The 21,220-nt window shown below is 46.6% G+C and overlaps 1 protein-coding gene across 3 annotated transcripts; it reads left to right on the forward strand.

Moving 5' to 3' along the window:
• The first annotated feature begins 2,882 nt into the window (after positions 1-2,882).
• Positions 2,883-20,886, forward strand: HDHD5 (haloacid dehalogenase like hydrolase domain containing 5). 3 transcript variants are annotated; one of them, XM_076007792.1, is made up of 9 exons: positions 2,883-3,575; positions 10,311-10,514; positions 12,273-12,385; positions 13,857-13,950; positions 15,531-15,564; positions 17,304-17,478; positions 19,561-19,575; positions 19,675-19,863; positions 20,035-20,886. In XM_076007792.1, the coding sequence occupies exons 3-9, from the start codon at positions 12,309-12,311 to the stop codon at positions 20,357-20,359; spliced, it is 909 nt and encodes a 302-aa protein (XP_075863907.1). In that variant the 5' UTR covers positions 2,883-3,575; positions 10,311-10,514; positions 12,273-12,308; the 3' UTR covers positions 20,360-20,886. The 3 variants fall into 3 exon arrangements, with proteins under 3 accessions (XP_075863907.1, XP_075863908.1, XP_075863909.1); XM_076007793.1 differs by having other exon boundaries at positions 2,883-3,562; XM_076007794.1 differs by lacking the exon at positions 19,561-19,575 and having other exon boundaries at positions 3,402-3,575.
• Positions 20,887-21,220: the final 334 nt, after the last annotated feature.

Genomic DNA, 21,220 nt, shown 5'->3' on the forward strand with positions numbered 1-21,220 from the left:
TTAATAATTAACATTAGCTTACTGTAACTTTTACTTTATAAACTTTTTAATTTTTTAACTTTTTGACTCTTTTGTAATGACACATCTTTTTTCTGCAATAACAATGTACAGAACCATTTTATTTAACTTTAGAAAATTTATAATACTTAATATACAGCAGACAAAAGGATGTAAAGGAAACTTCCTTTATGTGTGGGAGGTACTTAACTTACTTGACTTATTAAATAAAAAGGAGGAAATTCTAGTAAATCTCTTGGTAATAGAAATGGTATTACAGACTTCTAAAATGGCAAGAAGGTAAAAAATTATAGTATGGGCATTTTTGAAGAATCTTATCTCAAAAATTTTCAAGGGTTACTCAGCATCCCCAACAGCTATGTGATTCAAAAGAACTTAGAAATTAGTCTCTTAAAAATAATTTAAAGAATCTCACTGCATGATCTCAGAAAATAAAATGATTTAAAGCAGAAAACACATTTGGAAGCACTCTTAATAAAATGTTACATACACAGAAGTGGGGAGTCCTTTTAAATTTCTTGAGTTAGGGCCTTTGAAGAACCTAACTGCATTGGAATATAAAATAATTTTTTTCAGAATAATCTTCAAAGTGGACTATAATTTAATCCACAGTTTATAGGGCAACAATTGCTCCAAGAAACAAAAGTGTTAACAGAAAACAATTATTATGTACAGTCTGCAACTATCTCAAATATTCTGCTACTTTATTATAGTAGCAGTAGATCTCTAAAATTTTGTATAATTTGGGGGGACTTTTGGTTAATGCAGTCACGGGGGCACTACTGAATGTCCTCTAATCCACGGGACAGTTCTGTACAACAAAGAATTGTTACAAAGAGTTGTTACATTGATTTTTAAAAATTATATGGTTAGATATTATTACCTATGAATTTTATCTCAAGATAGTAAACGGAACAGTACCAAATACTTCTGAAAGTATGCTTATCAAAAATGTTTAACCTGAATCTATTTTGTTATTTTTATTTTTTTCTTTTTGCTTACCATTTAGCATATCATAATAACCTGAATCTAATCAAACCTTTATAATTAATTTCCAATTTACAGGATGTAAGATAAAGAAACAAGGCCAGGCATGGTGGCTCATGCCTGTAATCCTAACACTCTGGGAAGCTGAGGCGGGAGGATCGTTTGAGCTTAGGAGTTCGAGACCATGTAATGACACTTATCTTAATACACAGTGTACAGGTGTATAAAAATATTTTCTTTCTTTCTTTCTTTCTTTCTTTCTTTCTTTCTTTCTTTCTTTCTTTCTTTCTTTCTTTCTTTCTTTCTTTCTTTCTTTCTTTCTTTCTTTCTTTATTTTTTGAGACAGGTTCTTGCTCTGTCACCCAGGGCTAGAGTACAGTGGCATCATGATAGCTCACAGCAACCTCAAACTCCTGGGCTCAGGTGATCCTCCTGCCTCAGCCTCCGGAGTAGCTGGCACTACAGACGTGTGCCACCACACCCAGCTAATTTTTCTATTTTTTTTTTTTTTTTTTTGTAGAGATGGGGTCTTGCTCAGGCTGGTCTTGAACTTCTGGCCTCAACCAGTCCTCCTAACTGGGCCTCTGAAAATTCTAGGATTACAGGTGTGAGCCACTGTGCCCAGCAAAATATCAAAATATTTTCTTTTCTTTAATTTTCTTTTTTTGGTTTAGCCAAGCACAAAAATGAGGTTTATTGAGGAGAGAAAGATAGGATTATAGGGCAAGAGCAACATACAGGTTTACAGAGCATGGCACATACACCACAGATGATAACCAGACCCCTTGTCTCAGCAGGACAAAGAGAGAAAGGAAAAATATTTTCGTTATTCCATAATCTTTTTTTAAGAATAAGAATTAATATATATTTTTAACTTTTTTGTTAAAAACTAAGACATATGCACACACATTAGTCTAGGCCAGGCGTCCTCAAACTGTGGCCCCCCAAGGACATTTATCCAGCCCGCCGCGCGTTCTTGCTGCAGCTGCCTGTCCTGCTTAGCAGCTGACTTGTCCCGGGCCCACAGTGCGCATGTGTGGAATGTGCACCGCACTCTCCAAAGGCCCTCCAAGGGTCTGAGGGACAGTGAACTGGCCCTCTGTTTAAAAAGTCTGAGGACCCTGGTCTAGGCCTACACAAGGTCAGAGTCACTGTCTTCCTCCTCCACATACCACCCCTGGAAGGTCTTCAGGAATAATAACATGCACGGAGCTGCCATCTCATGTGACAGTGCCGCCGCCTTCTGGAAGACCCCCTGAAAGACCTGCCCAAGGCTCTTGAGGAAGCATCACTCTTTTCAGAAATATGTCCATCGTGGTTTGTTTCTGGTTTTTTTTTGGTCCTAGATTTGCTTGTAAGCAGGTAATGCACCATGAACATTCCTCTCTATTAATGAAAGCCTTTCAGTGTTGGGGTTCTTGTTTCAAACTTTTTGAGGAACTTGTTGAGGTCTGCAAAAGCTTCTGCTAAATGCTTCACTGAGTTTTCTTTTCTTTTTTTTTTTTTTTGAGACAGAGTCTCACTTTGTTGTCCAGGCTAGAGTGAGTGCCGTGGCGTCAGCCTGGCTCACAGCAACCTCAATCTCCTGGGCTTGAGTGATCCTTCTGCCTCAGCCTCCCGAGTAGCTGGGACTACAGGCATGCGCCACCATGCCCGGCTAATTTTTTTATATATATATCAGTTGGCCAATTAATTTCTTTCTATTTATAGTAGAGACGGGGTCTCGCTCTTGCTCAGGCTGGTTTTGAACTCCTGACCTTGAGCAATCCGCCCGCCTCGGCCTCCCAAGAGCTAGGATTACAGGCGTGAGCCACAGCGCCCGGCCTTCACTGAGTTTTCTTGAAGGTTTGTCTTCTTCTTCTTCTGCAGTTCCCTTTTCTCTTGCTGCTGCTTCAGCTATGTGTTCTTGTTTCGTTCTTATCTTACAGGATGACCATATGTGGTCCACTGTTGACCAAAAACATTATTATGTGGTGCATGACTGTGTTAACATCTTGCATTAGCGCGGGACATTTGTGACAACCTATATGCACCTTCACTTTGTATGTTCTGGGCTGCCTCTTTCTCTGTGTACATCCTGAGGGTTGGGGAGGGAGGTCAATGATAGATGAGGGAGCCTTAAGGAAATTGCTAAATTTTCCCAAAAATCTTCCTGTTCGAAGTAGCCGAGGCTATGGCTTCTTATTTTTAAGAAGCATATCTTGTATTTAGGATGTGACCAATAAAACTGTGCATGGTTAAATTTTGCAGCCATAACACAAATGGGCTTTTTATTTTTTTAACTGTTAAGTTTTCAAAAATTCAAAAACAGGATAATATGAACCCCATATGCCTGTCTCCCAGATTCGGCAGTTACTAACATTTTGCCACCTTGCTCATCTCCCTCCTGTTTTTGGCTGTAAGATTTTATTTTTTTTTATTTTTATTTTTAGTGGAGATGAGGTCTCGCTCTTGCTCAAGCTGGTCTCGAACTCCTGATCTCAAATCATCCTTCCGCCTCGGCCTCCCAGAGTGTTAGGATTACAGACGTGAAGCATCACACCCGGCCTAGTTGGCTGTAAGATTTTAAAGTAAATCCCTGATTTCTTATCATCTCAACCCTAAGTTCTTCTGTATATACCTCTAAGAAAATAAGGACATTCTGAACATAACCACAATGCCATTATCATACCTACCAGTAATTCCTTATTTTATTTATTTATTTAGTTTTGAGACAGAGTCTCACTTTGTTGCCCAGGCTAGAGTGAGTGCCATGGCATCAGCCTAGCTCACACCAACCTCAAACTCCTGGGCTCAAGCGATCCTCCTGCCTCAGCCTCCCAAGTGGCTGCGACTACAGGCACGAGCCACCGTGCCCGGCTAATTTTTTCTATATATATTTGTTGGCCAATTAATTTCTTTTTATTTATAGTAGAGACGGGGTCTCGCTCTTGCTCAGGCTGGTTTTGACCTCCTGACCTTGAGCAATCCGCCCGCCTCGGCTTCCCAGAGAACTAGGATTACAGGCATGAGCCAGCACGCTTGGTCTAGTAATTCCTTAATATCACTTAAAATCCAGGCCTTATTAAAATTGTCCTGATGGTCTCTAAATTATAAGCAAATGGGTTTTAAACTTAAACTTTGAGAACAGTATGCTTTGTGTCCATAACAGTATAAAAGAAGTTCTAGAACGACCTAGTCCTTACCTCCAGGGACAGACTTTCTAAGAGCTACCAACTGTCTTCCCTTGGGAAGTGGTAGTGTGGTGGAGAAGTGCCCAAAGGGAAAGATATGCCGTGTTTCTCCTGAACTGTTCATCCTTTGGGTCGTTCAGCATTCGGGCCAACCTTTGTTGAGCACCTATGAGGCTCTAAGCACTGTGCAGGTGGGAGATATAAGGGCCAGTCACATCCCCTCATCCCTTAAGACCCAGGTAGTGAGTCTCTTTGAGAAGAATCAGATGAAATCTGAAAACTGTGGTTCATTTCTCCAGGAAAAATGCACATAGAGGTTTTTTTTTTGTTTTTTTTTTTGAGACAGAGTCTCACTTTGTTGCCCAGGCTAGAGTGAGTGTCCTGGTGTCAGCCTAGCTCACAGCAACCTCAGACTCCTGGGCTCAAGTGATCCTGCTGCCTCAGCCTCCTGAGTAGCTGGGACTACAGGCGTGCGCCACCATGCCCGGCTAATTTTTGTGTGTATATATTTTTAGTTGGTCAATTAATTTCTTTCTGTTTTTAGTAGAGACGGGGTCTTGCTCAGGCTGGTTTTGAACTCCCGACATGGAGCAATCTGCCCGCCTTGGCCTCCCAGAGTGCTAGGATTACAGGCGTGAGCCACCACGCCCGGCCTACATAGAGTTTTAAGGGGTGTTATGGTCACCCCCAAATCTATTCATGGGCCCAGGTTAGGACTCCCCTTCTAGTAGGACTTGCTGAGAAATAGAGAGAGGCTCCAGGGATCTTTGAGGGCCATTGGGTACATGAATGCACTGAGGACAGATAAGAACCGGGGCACATAGCTGGGGGCCAGCAGGTGAGAGAAGCTGTGTGTTCCAGACAGAGGACCTGGACCCTCCTGGGCTCCCTGCTTGCTCTGAGGTGCTGCTGGGTAAGGGAGCCCCGACTTTGTGACAAGCTCAGTTTGAGGCTGAATCCCTGAATCCAGCCCTTGGGAACTGGGTGACCCTTGACTAGTTGTTCGCTGTGAGGTTGGTTTCTCATTTAACCAGTCAGATTATTTAGTGTGTATATATTGAACACCATGTCTAACCCAGCCACATTTCGCTGGGTCATGCCTTTTGGACCTACACTTCCTCAAAGTGCTGGTACAAAGAATTAAAAAAAAAAGCCTTCGTTATATACCTAGTTCAGTGCCTAGTACAGTGAGTGTGCTGGTCTAGGGTGCAACAGCGTCAGCCTTGGGAGCCAAGCGTTAGAGGCACAGTTCAGGCACTTCCTGCATGGCATGTGGGGCTTGGAGGGTTTCTCCCTGGGAGGTGTTTTCTGGTGTTCAGATGTGATAACTTTTTGGTTCCAATTGCTTGCTCCTATTTTTCCAGTGTCCCTGCCCACCTCCAAGTTGGTGCTGTGGCTGCCACTGGCCAAGCCGGGAGGCTCTGTGCACAGGCTAGCATCAAGGAGCTGGAAATTCCACCAGGGGTCCTGCTTGTTTAGTGGCTAGAGAGGGGATCAGTACAGTCACTCCAGTTCCTGTTTTTTGTTTTGTTTCGTTTGTTTTTGATACTCGGGGTAAAGTGCAATGGCATCATCATAACTCACTGCAACCTCCAACTCCTGGGCTCAAGTGATCCTCCTGCCTCAGCCTCTGGAGTAGCTGAGACTACAGGTATGCACCATCAAGCCAGTTCTCACTGTGTTGCTCAGGCTGGTCTCGAACTCCTGAGCTCAAGTGATGCTGCCTTGGCCTCCCAGAGTGCTAGGATTACAGGTATGAGCCACTGTGCCCAGCCCCCCAGTTCCTGTTTTACTCACCTAGAAGCATCCCTCAGCACTTTCTTCGCCCCACACCCTTTGGATTTCCGTGCTCATGTGACTGCTGCTCCCTCTTGGCCTGTCCTTGAGTGGCTTTGCTCTGCCTGGTTCTCTGAGAGCAGAGCCCTTGTTATATTCGAGATTCACAAGGCCGCAGGACAGAGAGACAGTCACCGAGGCTGTAATTATCAAAAGGAGTTTTATTGTCTAGCTCGAGCTAGGGTCTGAGCCCCAGAGTGCCAGCGCAGTGGCCTCTTCTCCAGGCAGGGACCCTCCTTTGTGTGTTAGTCCCCTTTTTATAACTCAGTTGTTTACACACTGGTCATGCATCCGCCCCCACAATGATTCTTACTTCATCCTGCCCCTGATAGGCTCTAACCTGTTCCAGGTCCTAGCTGAGAGACTCTGGTTTCCAAGTTCTTTGTCTTTCTCCTCTACATCCCATAATGTACTCATAGTGCCTTGCGGTTAGCAGACAAGCAGTAAACAGAAGTTGGAAGGTGTCCATTGTCCTTATAGCCCAGTATCTTACACCCTTCCAGATTCTCATCTCCAGGACTTTCTGTCCATTGCTGATATGTCCATTTACCTGTCCCCCAGGTCCACAGTGGGCCTTATCTTTGTCCTCCCCTAGCCTCCCACCGGCTGCTGCACCTGTGTTCCTTGGATCAGTGACTGATACTGGCATCTGTTGCCCTAGGTCTCCAAGCCAAAAAAAATAGCATGGAAGTCCCTGTGTTTCCTCCCTCCCTCTGCCTGTGCACGTGAGTGCTGTCCTGCTGTTCTGTTAGGTATGATCAGTCCCCAGCTCTCAGTTCATGTTGCCACTGCCCTAGTCAAAGCACTGTCCTCTCTGTCTTGGGTTGCAGTTGATCCCAACTGGTCTCCTTCAACGTGACTCCCTTCAGTCTGCTCAATCCATTCTTCTCTCTGCAGCCAAAATTTTTCTACAACTCAGGTCTGATGATGTTACTTTCCTAATTTCAAACTCCTTAAATTAGCCAAGGAGACCTTTGATGGCCCATTCCTTCCCTCCCCGATAGATTAGGACCCTCTGGTGCAGGCTCATCTTGTAAGCCAGCACTCAGTATAGACTGTCCTGGGGCTGCTGTTTAATTGTCTTCTCTCTGAAGTGTGTAGGCAGGGACCTTATCTGTCCTGCTTGTCTAGGCTGGTGCTGATTGGGCTCTCAAGAGAGTTTTGTGACATGAATGCATATATTTAATGCTTTCATTGCCAGCTCAAAATTCAAGAATTTGCCTCTGTTTAATTCTATTTATTTACTCAGAACTTAAATATTTATAATTGATTTGCACTTGTGAAAATGCTGCAGTTTTAGTTGGTTTGCTTTCTAGATTGGTTACTTGCTGTCACGCTAAGCTGAGCAGTGAGGGGCTAGATAGAGCGCAGTTCCTTTGTATTTCCTGTTGCTCTTTCCAGGCAGAGCCCTCTGCGTAGAGTAGGCATGTGCGGTCAGCATGACTTCTCCTAGCTGGCACCAAGAGAAGAAAAATGGCAAACAGGTTAGATTGGATTTTCCTGACCATTGAGAAACATCTTGTATGTTAATAGGAAGTTTATAAATTAAGAAGTAGAATGAATTTTTTAAAAAGACTGTTAAACTTTATGAATTCAAGAAATACAGATTGCGATGAGATACCATTTTGTTAACCTTTCAATTAACAAAACATTTGATAATTAACTGTCTGATACATGTGAAAATCAGTGTTGTAAGGGTAAAGTACATTGCCAGTGGCCATGTACATTGACACACATTTTTGGAAAACTGTCAGTAAGTGTTGCATAATTATAGTATTTGTACTCTTTGACTTATTACTCCTACTTTTGAGAATCTAGGCCAGGTGTGGTGGCTCACGCCTATAATCCTAGCACTCTGGGAGGCTCAGGTGGAAGGATCACTTGAGGTCAGCAGTTTGAGACCAGCCTCAGCAAAAGTGAGATCCCATCTCTACTAAAAATAGAAATAAATTAGCCAGACAACTAAAAATAGAAAAAATTAGCTGGGCATGGTAGTACACCCAGCTGTAGTCCCAGCTACTTTGGAGGCTGAGGCAGGAGGAACACTTGATCCCAGGAGTTTGAGGTTGCTGTGAGCTAGGCTGACACCACGGCACTCTAGCCCAGGCCTGAGTCTGTCTTGGGAAAAAAAAAAAAAAAATCTAGCCTAAGGAAATATTCATAATATTGATAAATCAGTATTTATGAAAAGGTTCAAAATCTAGATATCCAAATTAGGGGAAATATAAGTATATTATTCACTTAGAATGTTATGTAGCCAGAAATGATGTTTAGGAGGCATATTGATATGGAAAGATAGTCAAGAGATCCCAACTAAAAAGTCAGATGGAAAAAGAAAGTAAACACGATCCCGTGTGAATGGTGTGTGTGTGTGTGTGTGTGTATGTGTGTATAATTAAAAGGTTAAAAATGTGGGTACTGTATCTCCATAAAAGGTTTCTGGAAAATATTTTACTATCAGAGATAGAATAGGACTAGGTGGAAGATGGAGACAAGAAACTTTTAAAACATTTTTACATCATCTGTACTGATTGAGATGTTCTTTTTTTTTTTTTAAACTGTGTTGTTCTAATTAAAACAAAATCTTGAAAGATGGTTATGAAGTCTCTTGTAACCAGTTAAAATGTCAAGCAAAAAGAACAAGATACAAAATTCTATATATAAAGTATAGTTGTAGGCTGGGCGAGGTGGCTCACGCCTGTAATCCTAGCACTCTGGGAGGTCGAGATGGGCAGATTGCTCAAGGTAAGGAGTTTGAAACCAGCCTAAGCAAGAGCGAGACCCCGTCTCTACTACAAATAGAAAGAAATTAATTGGCCAACTAATACATATAGAAAAAATTAGCTGGGCATGGTGGCGCATGCCTGTAGTCCTAGCTACTTGGGAGGCTGAGGCAGGAGGATCGCTTGAGCCCAGGAGTTTGAGGTTGCTGTGAGCTAGGCTGATGCCACGGCACTCACTCTAGCCAGGCCAACAAAGCGAGACTCTGTCTCAATAAATAAATAAATAAATAAAGTGTATTTGTAGCTAAAGGACAAATATAAGAATAAAAAGAGGAAAGAAAATAATAATTGGTTATTTTAAGGGGTTAGGATTCAATATGGAGAAGATTAGCATGCCCCTGTGCAAGGATGACACACAAAAACATTCATGGCTGGCGTGGTGGCTCACACCTGTAATCCTAGCACTCTGGGAGGCCGAGGCAGGAGGATTGCTTGAGCTCAGGAGTTTGAAACCAGCCTGAGCAAGAGTGAGACCCTGTCTCTACTGAAAATAGAGAGAAATTAACAGGCCAACTAAAAATATATAGAAAAAGTTTGCTGGGCATGATGGCGCATGCCTGTAGTCCCAGCTACTCGGGAGGCCGAGGCAGAAGGATTGCTTGAGCCCAGGAGTCTGAGGTTGCTGTGAGCTAGGTTGGTGCCACCGCACTCTAGCCTGGGCAACAGAGTAAGACTCTGTCTCAAAAAAAAAAAAAAAAAAAAAAATTAGCCAAACAACTAAAAATAGAAAAAAATTAGCCGGGCACAGTGGCATGCGCCTGTATTCCCAGCTGTGTGGGAGGCTGAGGCAGGAGGATCGCTTGAGCCCAGGAGATTGAGGTTGCTGTGAAATTTATTTTTGAGACAGAATCTCACTTCTTACTTTGTTGCCCAGGCTAGAGTGAGTGCCGTGGCATCAGCCTAGCTCACAGCAACCTCAATCTCCTGGGCTCAAGCAATCCTGCTGCCTCAGCCTTCTGAGTAGCTGGAACTATAGGCATGCGCCACCATGCCCAGCTAATTTTTATATATATATATTTTTTTAGTTGGTCAATTAATTTCTTTCTATTTTTAGTAGAGACACGGGGTCTGTCTCAGGCTGGTTTTGAACTCCTGACCTGGAGCGATCCACCTGCCTCTGCCTTCCGCAGTGCTTGGATTACAGGCGTGAGCCACCATGCCTGGCCTATGTTTGTGTTTAAATAATGAAAAAAGTAATAAAAAAGGGTTAGGATTATATTTTCTTTAGACTTATCTATTTTCCAATTTTAAAATTGTTTTATAATAATTATGCAAAATAATTTTAATAAAATGGTTATATACTTTATAAAACATGACAAAGGAATAATTCTTTGTTATAGATGGATTTGCCCTATCAGAAGTCCCTTTTTTTTTCTTTCCAACATACTTTTTCAAGGGCTCTGGGTGACCTGAGGATGAGGTTGAGTCTCTCTCTGTAAGGATTGTTTTTCCCTCCTTTTTCTCCTTCTGCTTCTTGACTCATGCAGAGGGAATTCTCTTACCTTCTGTGCAGAGCTCGCCTACCTTTGGGCTCCTGTTGGATATTGATGGAGTGCTGGTTCGGGGCCATAGAGTGATCCCTGCTGCTCTGGAAGCATTCCGCAGGCTGGTGAACTCCCAGGGACAGCTGCGGGTGCCCGTGGTTTTTGTCACAAATGCTGGGAACATATTACAATATGGCAAAGCCCAGGAGCTGTCAGACTTACTGGAGTGCAAGGTAAGGAGGCAACCAGAGGTGTGGGAGCCCAAGGACCTGGCTCCTAGTAGATCTCCACTCCGGCTCCAAGTCCCTGCCCTTAGGTTGGGGTACAGTATCACTAAGTCCTAGGTCATGGCATTGGGAATCTTTCAACCCTGCAGGAAAAATAACTTGAAGTTCAAGCTTAGCCTCATGAGTAGAGCATCACCAATAGGGTCTTTCTTCACACACACACACACACACACACACAGAAAGTTTAGCACAACAATCCTGCCCATGTATTTGGAAGTTTTAGTGTACATTCCTTATATCCATTTCTTTTCTTCTGGGCAACAGGGTTGTTAGCCCCTGGAAAGCAAGGGTCACATTTGTCTAAAATTCTGCATACCAGGAGAGACTCTGAAGTTATTGCCCTTATTTTTAGTAAATAAGATGTATGCACCTGAATGAGTGCTGGCCTCCAGGAGCGGTTCGTCTTCACCCACTTGCCATTCCACACTGCTTCCCAACATTGACGCATTCTTGTTTGTTAAGAGTGAATTTAGGCCGGGCGCTGTGGCTCACGCCTGTAATCCTAGCTCTTGGGAGGCCGAGGCGGGCGGATTGCTCAAGGTCAGGAGTTCAAAACCAGCCTGAGCAAGAGCGAGACCCCGTCTCTACTATAAATAGAAAGAAATTAATTGGCCAACTGATATATATATAAAAAATTAGCCGGGCATGGTGGCGCATGCCTGTAGTCCCAGCTACCCGGGAGGCTGAGGCAGAAGGATCACTCGAGCCCAGGAGTTTGAGGTTGCTGTGAGCTAGGCTGACGCCACGGCACTCACTCTAGCCTGGGCAACAAAGCGAGACTCTGTCTCAAAAAAAAAAAAAAAAAAAAAAAAAAAAGAGTGAATTTAGTTTTTGGAAAGAGTCCTTTGGAACCAAGAGAGTATATAACATGGCTAATTGATTGGATGCTGCTGCTTGAGGTCAAATGCAAAGGATAAAGGAAAAATTGGTTCCTTGCTGTGGTTTCCAGAAAGGGTTCCAAAAACATTCCGGGTAAAGGCTGCATTGTTGGCGTTAGTATAACGCTAAGACGCTAAGTCTTGGGCCAGGTGCTGTGGCTTATGTCTGTAATCCCAGCGTTTTGGGAAGCCAAGGTGGGAAGATCACTTGAGGTTAGGAATTCAAGAACAGCCTGGGCAACAGCAAGACCCCTCTGTACAAAAAAATAAAATTAACTGGGCATGGTGGCACATACCTGTAGTACCAGCTTCTAGGGAGGCTGAGGCAGGAGGATGATTTAAGCCCAGAAGTTGGAGGTTGCATTGAGCTATAATGACACCACTGCATTCTAGTCTAGGCAACAGAGGGAGACCCTGTCTCAAAGAAAAAAGCTAAGTCTTTAAGTAGAACTGGAAACAAAAAAAGTCAAAGAGATTTCTACAGCAGTAACAACATGCACGCAAACCTTGGGGTCTCCAGGTAGGGGATTGAGATATCCAAAGAGCATCAGTAAATTCAGCTGGACAGGATTGGAGAGGGGCAGGGCTCCCATCTGATGGCATTTCTGTTTCCTTGTTTTGTGTGGCAAGAACCAAATGAGACAGGTTTTTCTCATTCTTGTTTGGATAAGTTTTACAAGTGCTGGGTGCTGGAAAGGGCTTTCTTCCCCCTCTTTCTGGGCATTTCCCCCCTTCCCCTTTCCCACCTACCACCTGTCTCCCATTATTCTCCCCCTCACTGTTAATGTCTTCCTCTGCTCTCTTCTGTCTCTTGGTCTCGCTCTAGGTGGACCCAGACCAAGTTATCCTCTCTCACAGCCCCATGAAGCTCTTCTCGCAGTATCATGAGAAGCGGATGCTAGTGTCCGGGCAGGGACCCCTGGTGGAAAATGCGGAGATGTATCCTTTTGCTAAGGGGCAGGACTGGGGCCTTCCCTCCCTTGCCTGAGTAGGGACGTGGTGGGGATGCAGGCTGCCGGCAGTGCAGGGGTTGCGCAGTGGCCCGCAGGCAGGGCGGCCAGCTCCTGAGTGTGGTCAGTCCTTGCGATTTCCAAAAGCCAGTCCCCATGCTCCCACATCACAATCTTCTGAGGAGATTAAGACGCAGAGTCCTGGGTCTTCGTGCCAGAGAGTCTCGATTAACCAGGTCTAGGGTAAAACTCAGGACTCTGTATTAAAAAAAACCTCTCTCTCTGATTCTGTAACTAGGTTTGAGGACCACAGCTCTAGCCCCTTCCTTGGGTGCTCAGCGTATCAGCCAGTATCATATAGTGAGGCGGCTGCGGGGAACTCATCCCCTGGGGGTGTGTGCACTCAGGAGGCAGAAGACCTGGTCCCTGTTCTCAAGCGGCTGGTACTTTGCGCTGAGTGATTCCTGGGTACCAGTGCTATGCTGCAGGCTCTAAAGGGGGCAGGAGACCAGGATAAGGGCATTGGGATTGTGAGTTAATCATGGGGTTCACACTTGAGGAGGCAAGAATAGTGCCCATGAACAATAAAGGGAGTATTTAAGGGGACATATGATTGAAGGCTCTTGAGAGTAGTGTAGGTTCTGAGTGTCACAGCTGTTGAGAGGAAGGGAATATCCCTCGGGCAGCAATTGCCTGTGGCTTTGAGGAGGGTCATGGCTGTGCCCTGGAGATGATTGAGGTTTCCCAGGCAGGGGAAATGGGAGGTTGGAATGGGATAGGGTAGGGGATGAGAGAGAACAGGGAGGTGGTGCCAGGGGGTAGGAAGCCTTGGAAGCAAACTCGGAGTGTGGCCTGACTTCTCAGGGCAGTGGAGAGTCAGGGCTGGCTTTATTGTTGATGGGGTAATCTGATGAAGTCATCATTTTGAGAGTAATCTGAAACTATGTCCAATTAAAACTGCAAGTTGGAGTTGAAGACAGGAAAGTAGAGGCAAGTCTTAGTGGAGATAAGGCCGGAGCTGGCTTGTCCCTCCCCAAGGCCTCCCCTTCCTGCTGAACTGGGTTCATCCTTTAAGATGTCAGCTCTAGTCCTACTCCCCAGCCCCTGAGGAGTCTCTTCTGAACTCAGCACTGAGTGGCAGTGCTGCTCACAGAGCACCAGTTCTGATGGGCTCTGAGCAAGCATGAGCTCCTTGGGGACAGAGCTTCTTCTGTGCTCTGCACCCTGGGCAGTACCTAGCATAGGACCTGGCACCAAATGTCCCCAGTGACTGCTGACGGACGGCACAGCCTGCCTGCCAGCACCTGTAGGGCTGTGTCATGCTTACTGGGCTCTGCTCAGTTCCCTCCTGCCTGCGTGGATCAGGACTGGGTCTGGTTCTCATCATTCATGATCTGATGCATTCAGAAGGATGTCTTCCCCCAGAACTGCCCAGCGTTGCTTCCCTGATCTTGCTCTAGACTGGGCTTCCGGAATGTGGTGACTGTGGATGAGCTGCGGATGGCCTTCCCTGTGCTTGACATGGTGGATCTGGAGCGGCGGCCAAAGACCACGGTAATAAGGTGCCTGGGTTGGGCCATGCCACCTCCTGGCTGCGCCCAGGGCTCTCAGCATGTGGTCCATCCTGCTGCGCCCTGCCCTGCCCATGGCCCTCCTAGTCCTTCCCGCTCAGCAGCAGTTTGTCCACACTGCGGCTGTGTTGCCTCCTTGGAAAGGCACATCCGGCCAGGGAGTTTTTCCCTGGATATGCAAGAATGGCCCGGGGAAGTGGGAGGCTCCAGCACCGTCCTGTCTGCGTTGTTCTATGAGCTGGAAACCCCTTTCAGAGCCCCAGCATGCCCTCCAGCTCAGAGGCTGGCTGGCTGGCTTTTCCAGTGTTGCTCAGCAGGGTCACTAACCTCTGTTAAGTTAGTCACTGCTTCTCCTTTGCCCCGAAGCATGGTGCAAAGCGTTGCCCTTGTGAGAAGTGCTTTGCTTGTGAAAGGAGCACTGCCAGCTCTGCGAGTCTGCCCACGTGCCTTGTGGGTTTCGCTCATATTCAAGTCACTGGCTGGACTTCTTAACACCTGGCCTCAAGCCATCCTTCCTCCTTAGCCTCCCCAAGTACTGGGATTACAGGTGTGCACCACCACACCTGGCGCAGCTATTGGCTTGACTTCTTATCTCTTCTGGTGAGCAGTTCAGGGTGTTTCGTGGGTCCTCTAGCAGCAGTCCCCAGCCTTTTTGGCACCATCCATGGAAGACAATTTTTCCACAGACTAGGGAGTGGGGAGATGGTTTCAAGTATGTTACATTTATCGTGCACTTCATTTCTATTATTATTACATTCTAATATATAATGAAATAATTATACAACTCACCAGGGGTTGGGGATCCCTGCAAAGCATGAGTGCCAGTCCCTTGAGGGGCCCCCTGGCCCACTTCTTCCTCATATGAACATTAACTCAGACCACCGTCAGAATTTGATGCAATGTGGTCATAAATGGACAGTTCACTTTTATTCATTTCCATAGCTTGAGGCCTTCCTCCTCCGGAGTGGAGTTTCCGAGTGAATACAGCACTTCCTCTCCCTTGAGAGCTTTCTCCCTGCATCATGCAAATTCCGTGGAGAACCAGAATGTGAGAGTTGGACCAGACCTCAGAATAGCTCAGAGACCGAGGCCCACACAGGGAAGTGACTCAGCCCCAGGTCACAGAGCTGGTTAGAGGCAGAGCCGAGGCTGCAGTGCCTGGGCAGGGAATGGACCCCAGAGGCTGGTCAGGTGACTCCGCCCGCCCTGACAGTGAGAGAAATGGCCCATCACACCCAGTGCCGCCGCCTCTGGAGGCACTTTCGTCTCTGGCTCTGATTCTCCAGCCTCTTGTTTGGGCCACGTCTCACGTCCTGTCCTCACTGGACAGACAGCACCTGCCCTTCCTCCTGGATGTCCTTCGGGTGTGGCACCCTCAGCCTGTTCTGTGGCCCTCTGGCCGTTGTCTTTCCACCTTCCTCCCTCCAACTTCTTCCTCAGTCCTCTCCAGCTTTCCCTTGGCTCGGGCTCCACCGTGGGGATGGCCTCGGTGTATGTGGAACCTGGAGGCTGGGAGTGGAGAGTGAGCATGGCACTGATGGCCTCTTCTTTGTCTCTTGGCAGCCCCTTCCGAGGAATGACTTCCCAGCCATTGAAGGTAAAAGGGGTCCTCCTCGAGCATGGGGCAGAATCTTCTTCTCCCTCCCTGCTCAGACCCTCAGGCCGTCTCCATGTGACTGCCTGCCTGCAGCCTGGTGGAGCGGCAGGGGTGGCACTGGACATCAGACAGCTGGCTCTGGTCTGGGTCTGCCACTCACCACCTCCGAGACTTTGTTGTTAGTTTTTATTTCTCCATGTCACTCACCTTATTATTCCAGAAAAACTGCAAATGTAGAGACTCTTAGGGTGGAAAAGAACCTAGGGATAATCTAGTCCAGCGTTTCTGAACTCTTTTAAACCTGATTCTCCCCTTGTGTAACAAGAATATTGCAATATCTCCTTTACTATCCTGAAATGACATTTGTAGGTAATAGAACTTTCCTATGTACATATATTAAAAATTAACCAGTTCAGCATAAAGCCCTAATTATAACAGGGAGAGATAAAAAGAAAAATTTTTAGTAAGAAGATAATAATGTAATTTCAATATGTAGTAATTACCAAGAAGTAAAATGATTGCGCTAAGCATAGAATCATCATGAATGATACATCAGATACAATTGCAGACTGATATAAGTATATTTACAGGTGTGATACAGTTATGTTTTATGGGTGACTCAGAAATTAGGGGACTTGCGAGCACAGTGGCACACGCCTGCAGCTCCAGCTGTTCAGGAGGGTGAGTTGGGAGGATTGTTTGAGCCCTGGAGTTTGAGACAAAAGTTTTGAAAAAACAAAATATAGTCTTCTCTTGACTTATGTGATAGCTGTGTTTTTGGAAAAAATCAGTGCTTATTAAAACTATACACAAAATACGTTGTGATTATATATAAAATGGAGTTGGCTCAAGTAATTCTAAGCAGGTTGTTTACCTGCATGAATATCAGATAGGACATCCACACATTAGGGTGTGGGACAGTTTTTGACTGCGTAGGGCTGTCTTGAGGATCTAGCATCCCTGGCCCCCTTCCACAACCCTCACCTGCTGAGTGTTAGTCATTGTGATAATTAAAATATCCTCCAATTTCTAAAATACTTCCCTAGGGATGGTGCCCCACTGAGAACCATTGGTCTGCTTCAATTCACCAGTCTAATAGTGAATATCAGCAGCTCTCTTTTGTTCAGTGCTTGCTGTGTGTGCAGCACTGTGCTAAGTAAGTGCTCATTTGTTATATCTCATTTGTATCCTCACAACAGCACTGTAAGTAGATGTTGCTGTTATGTAACTGAGGAAACTGAGGCTTAGAGAAGGTAAGTAACTTGCCCACAATCATGCAGGAAAACTGGCAGGGTTAGGGGTTGAGTTTAGGTCTCTAACACTGCACATCCCCCTCTCCTGGACATTGGGTTCTGCTGGTCCTTGGGCTCAGAGAGAAATGACTGGCGGAACAGGTGCCCTTTTGCTGAACTCCCGTGGGGCAAGACACAGTGGGCAGAGCCTCAGCCAGCAGGGTAAAGCAGGCCTGAGACTTGCTGCTTTCTTTTTTTAACCTTTTTTGTGAAATCCCAGTGGAATTAAGTTAAAATGGGAGCCCTTAGGAAGCTCTTTCCTGGGCCCTGTTTACCCAGGGTGGATGGGTAAGTGGCTCGCCAGGCTTGTCAGGGAACCATGCCCTGACCCAGATGAGCACACTGTGGGTGGGTAGCGCCGGCTGGCCTGAGGGCCTTCTGCTCACCGGCCACCAAAGGCAGGCTGTGTACCCTGCAACCTTCCCCCTGTGCCTTTGCTCTTTAAAGGGGTGCTCCTCCTTGGGGAGCCAGTCCGCTGGGAGACAAGCCTGCAGCTGATCATGGATGTCCTCCTCAGCAATGGGAAGCCTGGGACTGGCCTGGCAACAGCCCCTTATCCCCATCTCCCTGTCCTGGCCAGCAACATGGATCTCCTTTGGATGGCTGAAGCCAAGATGCCCAGGTGAGGACAGAGTCCCACAGAGTCCCTGTTGTCCACTTCCAGCTGCTACCTGGGCAGTCCTGCGGGCAGTTTCCCACTCATCATTCTGACACCCTGGGTGGTCAGAACCCTACTGGGTAAGCCCTATAGTTGCCATAGTAACTTGGCTTTCTAGGAAGGATTTCAAGGGTCACTTCACATATCAGTTATTAAAGTAGAACTACAGATTACTGAGCACTTGAGAATGTATTGAGATGATTTTTTAACACATGACTCTATAGTCTCTGCAGAACATGCTCTTGTCTAGTTGAACCCAAACAATGGACAGTTTTTGAGTTGTATCAGTGTAGACTATTGAACTGCTCTTCCTTCCTTGCCTCCACCCTACAGCATTAGTTCTTTCACTTCTACATTTCCTTTGACCTTTAAGACATAGGGGCAGGGTTAGGCCGGGCACAGTGGCTCACGCCTGTAAGCCTAGCACTCTGGGAGGCCGAGGCAGGCAGATTGCTCGAGATCAGCAGTTCGAAACCAGCCTGAGCAAGACCAAGACCCTGTCTCTACTATAAATAATAATAATAAAAAAGGAATTAATTGGCCAACTAATATATATAGAAAAAATTAGCCAGGCATGGTGGCGCATGCCTGTAGTCCCAGCTATTCGGGAGGCTGAGGCAGCAGGATCGCTTGAGCCCAGGAGTTTGAGGTTGCTGTGAGCTAGGCTGATGCCACGGCACTCACTCTAGCCTGGGCAACAAAGTGAGACTCTATCTCAAAAAAAAAAAAAAGACATAGGGGCAGGGGACAGTAAGCATTATTCTCATGGTTATGCAGACCAGAGAAAAACCCAGTGGATAAGGGACTTTCTCAAGAGCACAGCATGGGTATTGAGCAAGCCACCATCCCTGCTCAGCTGTGTTGGTGTCATCTGTCCTGCCCTGGGGCTGAGTACAGTATAAGTAGCCCTCGAGGTACCTTACTGGAAGGCCAGCTGACGGCTGCTTTGTCCTCTTTGGCCTTATCTGCCAGGCCAAAGTCCTCTCGCCTGCGGCTGGCTGGCAGGCAATGAGCTGCGTGCTCCACCAGCAGAGGGTGGGCTGGGCCCAGCATTGCCTCTGCTCGCGTGACTCAGGGCCCTAGAGAGACAGGGGTTTTGGTGTTCTCTTTGCTCACTTCTAAATGGGGTTTCTGTTGCTTGAGGTTTGGAATGGTCTCTAAAGTATTATTCCTAGAGCTAGGGTATGCTCACAGTAGGTGAGGGAGTTGGTTATGTAGCTGTGAACTGAGTAGCAAGGGGCAAATTTCAGTTTATAAACCAGATTTGAGATTAGTTTTTCATTCAATGATTTAAAAATAGAAAACAGAATTCTTTATACAAATAAATGGCACTGAAGCATAAACTAACATATAGCACAATATCAGTTAAGATTTGGTTTAGCAACAAGGATGAAAACCCCAAGCAAAAGTATCTTACTTCTTTCTCATGTCTAGGTTAGGTTAGGAAGTCCAGGGCTGTGTTGAGACTCTACCTTGTCAGGGATGCTGGCACCTTCTGTTATCCTGCTGTGCAGTCCTTAGCTCTTTACTACCAAATCTAAGATAGCTGCCCAAATGCCAGCCATCACATGAGCATTCCAGGTGGCAGGAAAGAGTAGGGCAGGGCAGAGAATACCCCTTCCCCAATTTTAACGGTACTTATGAAAAGTTTAGCTGAGCACTTCTGCTTTCATTGACCTGTGGCTTAGTCACATGGTCATACCTAGCTGCAAGGGAGGCAAGGGAATGTACTTTTTATACGTCGTGGCAACATGTTTAGTTGAAAACTGACACCAACACAGGGAGAATGGCAACAAATCCATAAAGCAGAATTTAAGCGTAGTTTCTGGAGTCAGGCTGCCTGGGCTGTAATCCTAGGTCTGCTACCTTGGGCAAGTTATTTAATCTCATTATGCCTCAGTTTCCTCATTTGTAAAATGAGGGTAACAGTATCTATCTCATGAGGTTTTTCTGAGAATTAAATGTGATATACTGTGTCCAGTGCCAGAACAATGCTCAGTAAATGTCAGTTACTAGAAGTAACTTAACTTTGATCCCCACCACCAGGGCCCCAGAGAAAAGGTTGGTCTCCGTGGGCGCTGCGTAGAGAATGGTAGTACTGTTCTCTGGAAGAGCCTGGGGACTAGGAAGACTGAGCGGCTGAGCTCTCTTCTCTGGCAGGTTTGGCCACGGTACCTTTCTGCTGTGCCTGGAAACCGTTTACCGGAAAGTGACGGGCAAGGAACTGAGATACGAGGGCCTGATGGGCAAGCCCAGCATCCTCACTTACCAGTACGCGGAGCGCCTGATCAGGCAGCAGGCGGAGCGGCGGGGCTGGCCTGTCCCCATCCAGAAGCTCTATGCCGTGGGGTGAGCTCTGCTCCATACCTTCACAACTGCCTCTTGCTTCTCCCTGTCCTTGCTCACCCCCTTGTTTCCTTGTATCTAATTGACACTCCTACCCCCAAATTTTCCTCTGCTCCTTGCCACACTGAATTTGGATTTTCTCCTCTTCCCTTTTCCATGTGGCTGCCCTGCCAGTGATAACCCCATGTCTGACGTCTATGGTGCTAACCTTTTCCACCAGCACCTGCAGAAGGCCAGGTGCGATGGGGCCCAGGAGCTGGGGCCCGGGGGCTCACAGAAACAGCAGCCCTCCATGGCCCAGAGCTGTGCCTCCATCCTGGTATGCACTGGCGTGTACCGTCCCAGGGACCCAGAGCCTGCCCAGCGAGGAGAGGAGTCTCCATTCCATGGGCACCGGGACTTCAGCTTCAGTCCCGGGCTCATGGAGGCATGCCACGTTGTGAACGATGTGAATGAGGCTGTGCAGCTGGTTTTCCGCAAGGAGGGCTGGGCTTTGTAGTGAGGGGTGGGTTTTGGAGGTGGGTGAGGCTGGAGCTGCAAGTGAATCCTATTGGCTGGGCTCTGTCCTGGACACTGTGCCCCAGTCAGAGCCGGTCTGGCTCCCTTGCCTCTCTCCCTGCTGCCCCACAGGTGTGATATTACTAGTCACCTGGAAGAAGGCAGTGGTTTTTATCCCTACTAGGCAGTAGCCACAGAAATGTCCCCTGGGCAGTGGTTCACGTGGAACTAGCAGGATTTTCTGGGCCTGATTCCTGTGTGTCTCTCCCGGCAGTCTAACCTCAGGCCAGTCCCTGTACCTCTGTGCCTCAGTTTCCTTCTCATTGCAGTGGGGATGTGTGAGGGGCATTAGAGATAATGCGGGCATCCCCACAGCAGCGTTTCCCCTCTCGAAGGAGCCGCCGCTGCACGGCAGCAGGGTGTGTGCTAACATGCGATGCCACTTTTTACTGTATTGTAGTTTATTTCTCAGACTGTGGGGCTTATTTTTTTAAATTAAAATGATCATAATAAATATTCGTGATGCTGTGTCTTGTGAAGCTCTGTCTGGAATGTATCAAAAGTCTGGTGGGGAGAGGGTAGTGGGTGAGAGGTATGGGTGGCCAGGGGCAGAGAGATGGGTGGCACTCGCTCCCTGAGGTGCCAGCGTCTCCTGTACTGCCTCTGCTCTTCCTCCAACCCCACACCCACACCCAGTCTGGGCTGTGGAGCCTGAGTCTGTCTAGGAACGAGTGGTGCCCAGTTTTGGCAGATACTTAGCAACTTCCCTGCGATGGAAAAGAAAAGGGATCTTGTAGTGGTTTGTTCTAAAGGAAGGGGCTTTTCCTGCAGTGATTCTAGAAAGTATGTGTTTCTTTTTAGA

The sequence above is a fragment of the Microcebus murinus genome, chromosome 10 (genome assembly GCF_040939455.1).
Source record: "Microcebus murinus isolate Inina chromosome 10, M.murinus_Inina_mat1.0, whole genome shotgun sequence".
Taxonomy (NCBI): domain Eukaryota; kingdom Metazoa; phylum Chordata; class Mammalia; order Primates; family Cheirogaleidae; genus Microcebus; species Microcebus murinus.